At 54.2% G+C, this 6,000-nt stretch overlaps 2 protein-coding genes across 2 annotated transcripts in view; both read right to left on the bottom strand.

The window, feature by feature from the left end:
- RAP2A (RAP2A, member of RAS oncogene family) overlaps positions 1-2,642 on the bottom strand; it is a 33,019-nt gene extending 30,377 nt beyond the window's left edge. The window contains exon 1 of the mRNA XM_001233103.6: positions 2,320-2,642. Within this exon, the coding sequence (XP_001233104.2) occupies positions 2,320-2,633 (314 nt within the window). The 5' untranslated portion in view covers positions 2,634-2,642. The remainder of the gene's footprint in view (positions 1-2,319) is intronic.
- A 52-nt stretch (positions 2,643-2,694) lies between these two features.
- LOC112532748 (translation initiation factor IF-2-like) lies at positions 2,695-4,546 on the bottom strand. The gene has a single exon (XM_025152157.2). It carries the CDS (start codon positions 3,616-3,618, stop codon positions 2,695-2,697), a length of 924 nt encoding a protein of 307 aa, XP_025007925.2. The 5' UTR covers positions 3,619-4,546.
- Positions 4,547-6,000: the final 1,454 nt, after the last annotated feature.

Below are 6,000 nucleotides of genomic sequence, written 5' to 3' on the forward strand. Positions count from 1 at the left end.
CAACTGTGATTCTGTACCACCACAATCTTTCATCCAACACTGGTGGCACGCTTAGCTACTGAAAACTCCATCCTACAGCACAGGAAGCACTTCTAAAACCTTTCCCTTCTACTCGTCTTATGTATGGTCAGAAAGGGCCGGCAGTGCACCCATCCACTCAGCACTGACAGGACTTCTGCACCGAAGGCACGGTGTTCTGCACCGAAGGCACGGCTTTGATTCCCAGGAAGATCTAGACAAAAATGTTCTATTTGGAAAAGGCAGTTTACACTTAAACCAAAATTTCCTACTAAAGAACTTTAATTACCTGTTAAAGGCTATGGAGACATCCTTCGCTCTTCTTGCTAAAGCTGTGCACCACGCCTGAAAGGGATGCAAGGCTCCCACACTGAGCAGCACAAAAGAAAGCTAGACTTCTCGTTTTGCCATTAGGAGACTTCTCTGGGAACTGGGAGACCTGGATTTAAGTCCTGTTTAAGCCTATTTATGCATTTTTTTTTTCAATATTAAATAACCATTTAGTAGAAACGATGTTGTTAACAGCTACCTTAACTGCTTCTAACAATTCGCTTCAGAGTTGAGTGAAGGTCTACTCCCCTTTCCTTTCCCTGCTGGCTCTGTAAACACATTATTCGTTCCTGTAAAGTAAAACAACTTCATTGGGTGGAATGAAGGCCTTCCTTCGCTTAGTTTGGTCTGGTATGTGGTTAGACCAGGGAGGCAGAAAATTGAAGCCTGTATCTCAACTCGAAGAGGAAATTTCACCCGGCTTTTCTACTTCTTGTCAAAAGCAACTCTCTACTTATATAAGAGCACAAGGATACCCTCATCAGAAAATAACAGCAGGGACAACATGTAAAATGTAAAGATACCCACAGGTTACGAGACCTCATTGATCCGTTTTCAGGTACAACAATAATTCAGAGATGGCTTTGTATCAATATAAGCATATACCTGTTTTGTCTAGGTACGCATCCTCCAGAACCCCTAGGTATATCAGACTGTGATTATCTGTCCCTCAGTAAGGACTGAATGCCTTTGTGCAGCTGTATGTTATACACAAGAACTACTTGCACAGATGCATATCTGTGCATATGCATTCTTCCAGTTCAGCCTGCACCCCTATTACTGGTTACACTGACAGCACCTCACGTCTTATAGACTGCCTGCTAGCTCCGGCAAGCCCTGAAACAAAGCATCAACAAACCCACAAACACACCGTGAGGTAAGTTGGCTAGGGAGCATCTGGTACACTTTCAATGTTAAAAAGTGAATTAGAAGACGTGGTTTCAGCAAGCCAACAGCATCTCTCTCTCAACTGCAGCTTGCTTACAGACACCAGGACTGGCTAGAAGCAGGATTTCAGCCGCTTTTAGGTTACTTTGCATACAGGAAATCTAGAATTAAAGCGTTGCTGGTATGTCTTTCACTAGGAACCTCACTGAGAGCCAGAAGTTGAAGCCTTGCGGCACAAGACACGGCAGAGGAAGAACAAGAGTGGCATTCAGACCTACCCGAGCAGTGCTGAGTCAATGTAAGTATGGAAGTGGCAGTCACTTTCTATTCTGCTTCAGCATCTACAGATGTCAGCTCGGGTCTGAGCGCAGCCGCCCCGCCGCCAGGCACGGCGTGAGAGCCACGGCACTCAGACGCCGACTGAGCTCGCAGCCCTGACTAAGCACGGGGAAACCAAAGGCTAACGAGCGGATAACGCCAGCCTTCACTACTTGCAGAAAAACCTCCTCATCTGTAACGCGTGCGTGCACGGCAAGGATCGCAGGGGTAAAGAAAACGAAGTTATTTTGCACTCAACGCAGAAAATACGTTACATCAGTCTCGATACCCCCTACGTAAAAGTTCGGGCGCGTATCAAGAAAGCAGAAAGTTGCAATCCTTCCGAAGGCCCGGGCCCTGCCTGCCCTTTCCCTGCCCGCTTTCACCACAGCACGGCCGGACGCACGGTGCCGGCCCTACGCGGGCCACGAGAGCCCGGCGGCCGCGGTGCCGAACGGGCTCCGGAACGGGAAACCCAGGCCGGCGCCCCATCCCCACGCGCAGCCGGCTCCCGCACCGCTCCCTCCCCGGGGGCGGCGGCAGCGCCGTGCCCGCGGCGGTGCGCCCGGCGGCGTTCCCTCGTCGCGCTCCCGGCCCTCCGCCCGCCCGGCAGCGCGGCGTCGGCGGCTCCGCCGCGGGCCCGCGGCCGGCGCGGCGGCCGCGGGGAAGCGAGGAGAGCGCGGGCCCCGCCTGCGGGCAGCCCTCCCCGGCCGCGGGGGGCACGGCGGCCCCCGACCCCCGCCCGGCCCCGCGGGGACACGGCACCTCTTGACGCGGATGATCTGGTCGCGCATGGGGCGGATGTCCTGGAAGCTCTGCTGGTTGACCAGGCTGTAGACCAGGATGAAGCCCTGCCCGTTCTTGATGTAGAGGTCCCGCATGGAGGCGAACTGCTCGGTGCCCGCCGTGTCCAGGATCTCCAGCACGGAAGGCGACGCGTCCACCTCGATCTCCTTGCGGTAGAAGTCCTCGATGGTGGGGTCGTACTTCTCGATGAACGTGCCGGTCACGAACTGCACCGTGAGCGCCGACTTCCCCACCCCGCCCGAGCCCAGCACCACCACCTTGTACTCGCGCATCCTCCCGGCGAGGCGCGGACCGCCCGCCGCCGCCCGACCCGCACCTGCCGCCGGCCCCTCCTCACCCCCCCGCCATCGGCCGCCCCCGCCCGCTCCGCGCCGCTCCCGCCGGGTGCTGCCGGCCGCGGGGCCGCGCTCCCGGGCTGCGGCGCGGGTGAGGTGGGGCGCCCGCCCCGCCCCCTCCTTCCCCGGTCGCCACGGCAACAGCCAACCGGGCGGCGCGCGCCGCCGCGCGCGGAGGGGCGGGGCGGGGTGGAAGAAAGAGCGGGGAGGAGGGCGTCACGTGGCGCGCCCCGCCGCCTCCCCCGCCCGGCGGCGCCGGCCAACGGGCGAGCGGGGCGGCGGCACGTGACGCCGAGGAGCGGCGGCGACTCGGCGGGCGACGGTTTCCTCCCGGCCCCTCGCCCTGCGCTGTCGCCTTGGAGACAGCGGCCCCGCCCGCGCCCCCCGAGCCGCTCCGCGGGCCGGCTCCGCGACACGCGCTTCCCGCGGGGCCAATCGGCGGCCGCGCCGCCGTCACGCGGCGGGCGGCGTGAGCCAATGGCAGCGCGGGATGGGGGCGAGCGGGGCGGGGTCGGCGCTGGGCGGGGGCGCGGCCGGAAGTGCTGCTCGGGGGCGCGTGGCGGTGGGGCCGGGGTCGGTTGCTCTCTCGCCTCTCCTCTGTGAGGCTCCAATACCGTGCGGCTCTTGGAGCTTTTATTTTTGTTTTCTTAACCATCTCTGGTTGCGATCGGGTATAGAGAGGAGGGACTTTGTTCCCGTTAGGGGCTTGTGGCTCAGCCAGAGCCGCTGGTCTGCTGCTCTGAACCTTGTCAGAAAAGGGCTGTCGTGGGGCTGCGCTTCTCATCGAGCTCCTCTGCTTTCGCCTTGTCGCCTTTGTGCCTATTCCCCCCTGCTTTTCTTTTGGATCTGCGGAGCTTCCAAACGAACTTACCTCAGTAGGGTGCCCACGGATTTGGTCTGCCCGGAAGAGAGAAGTGCCCATAGAACCATAGGATGGCCTGGGTTGAAAAGGACCACGATGATCATCGAGTTTCAACCCCCCTGCTGTGTGCAGGGTCGCCAACCACCAGACCCTGTGCCCGTGTATTACACTGCCAAAGCAAAACCACAACGGCACGCATCCGTGTGATGTAAATACATGCAATAACGCAGGCACGAAGAGTTCCTACAGCGCTCTTGGGATCCATTTGGAAATGGCACTGAACCTGGCCAGGAGTTAGTAATATTTTCAGTGAATAATCTCGTTTCTGTTAGCGACCTGAGAGCTTCGGGTGATAAAACAGCCCACACAAGAACATGCAGAAGCAGAAAATGCAAGATAATGCGTGTGTGGGGTAATGAGTACTTGCACCATAAATCAAGGAGCTCTCTGGCAGAGGACTGCGAAAATACCCAGGCTTGTTAGTCAATGGGGAAAGGAAGCTAACAGTTTAAAATGCAGTTGCGAAGAGAGCCCCGCAAATGTGACTGATGTGTGTGAGGTCAAACCTCTGAGTTGCCTGTGAGACATTATTGTGTCCTGGACTGACGAACCGTGTCCAGGAGAAGGAACCTGTACAGAAATACACCCAGGAGGGTTACTGGAGCAGAGCAAAGCTTATCTACAAGAATACACTTGGAATATTTGTCTGGCTAATGCGGCAAAAGCAAACGTGGAGGAGGGAGTATGGCTGCTGGTAACAAAAAAGCAAGGGCAGAATCAAGGAGTGGCCATTCAAGCTAATAAACAAGGTTGATAGAACAGTGTAGATCTAAATTGTAAATGTAAGTGGAAAATGAAGGTGTTATCGGACTGGGGGTTTGGCCTTGCATTCAGAATAGTGAAAGATGAACGTGTCTAACAGGCTTTGTAGTGGGTAGTGTTTCAGTATAGGAAGATGATGTGCCATCATACAAAAAAAAAAAAAAAAAAAAAAGGATTTACATATCTGTGTAGAAGGAGGAGATTTGGCCCTCCCTTCTTACACATCCTTTAGACTACAGCACTTTCATAGAATCATAGAATGGCCTGGGTTGAAAAGGACCACAATGATCATCGAGTTTCAACCCCCTGCTACATGTAGGGTCGCCAACCACCAGACCAGGCTGCCCAGAGCCACATCCAGCCTGGCCTTGAATGCCTCCAGGGATGGGGCATCCACAGCCTCCTTGGCCAACCTGTTCCAGTGTGTCACCACCCTCTGTGTGAAAAACTCCCTCCTAATATCTAACCTAAACCTCCCCTGTCTCAGTTTAAGACCGTACCCTGTTGTCCTATCATCCACCCTCGTAAACCCCCCTGTTCCCCTTCCTGTTTATATGCTCCCATCAAGTATTGGAAGGCCATGATGAGGTCTACGCAGAGCCTTCTCTTCTCCAAGCTAACTTTCCTGATGTTCGCTGTTTCTCAGAGAGAAGCTGCTGACGGCTGGTTTCTGGTGAGGAGGGTGATCGGAATGAAGATGCAACAGGAGTGTTCACACAGAACAGATTCACGCCAGCTGGTCAGTGTGGAGATGGTCAAGTTTCATAGGCAGTGAAGCCTTTTGTCACTTAATGATAGTGGGATGATGCGTGCAGGGACAAAGGGAACAGAAAAATGGGATGCACGGGGACAGCTTTTATGGCTTGGAAGATGGTAAAGGAAGGGCAGAATGGGCAGTGGCTGGAGGTGCTGGATGCCCAGAATGGGTGACTATTCCCGAGGATCTGTCACTTCACTGATGAGGCTAAAAGCCTTACCATTGCCCTACTTTTCTAGCCTTCTCCCTTAGCTGTTTCTAATTCACCTGGGGAAGGTGACAACGTGGAAAATTCAGCTGGTAAGTGCTGGAATTTCTGTGCTAAAAACAAATGCAGGAATTAGTTATGTGTAGTTATTTTTAGTGAGCTTGAGAACGTGGGGCTGCTTTGGTACTGCCAGTTCTTTCTTTTATGCACACTGCTTATACTTGCACTATTCTCTACCAAGCAGTTGGGAGGAGAAAGAAAAAAACTACATTTCAAGGAAAGAGAAACTTCCTGCCACCAAAGATTGAGCTAGACAAGGCTTGTCTGGGCAGATATCTCCATCCACATCTGATGAGCAGACAGGCCGTCTCCTTTCCCAACACGACCTCCTTTGCATCTTCTCAGGGCACTCTCAGGAGTTATCCATTCCCTCTGTGCCGTGCGGCTGGAATTTTGCTGCCTTCACAGAGTTTAGAAACTTTAGGCTTCAGACAGTCTTATTGCTCACTTCTCAAGTCTTTTATATCGAGCTATCATATTTCAGGCTTCAGCAGCCTGTGGCTAACCACACCGTCTTATGATAGGATGGAGTTTCTCTATAAATATTTTCTATTTTTATGCAGGAAACAACATACAGTAGCATAAGTTTTGTGCT

Source organism: Gallus gallus, chromosome 1 (assembly GCF_016699485.2).
Source record: "Gallus gallus isolate bGalGal1 chromosome 1, bGalGal1.mat.broiler.GRCg7b, whole genome shotgun sequence".
Taxonomy (NCBI): Eukaryota; Metazoa; Chordata; class Aves; order Galliformes; family Phasianidae; genus Gallus; species Gallus gallus.

Bases quoted from the DNA above. Each gene is read 5' to 3' on its own strand.
- LOC112532748 (XM_025152157.2), bottom strand. From the start codon at position 3,618: ATGGGCACTTCTCTCTTCCGGGCAGACCAAATCCGTGGGCACCCTACT.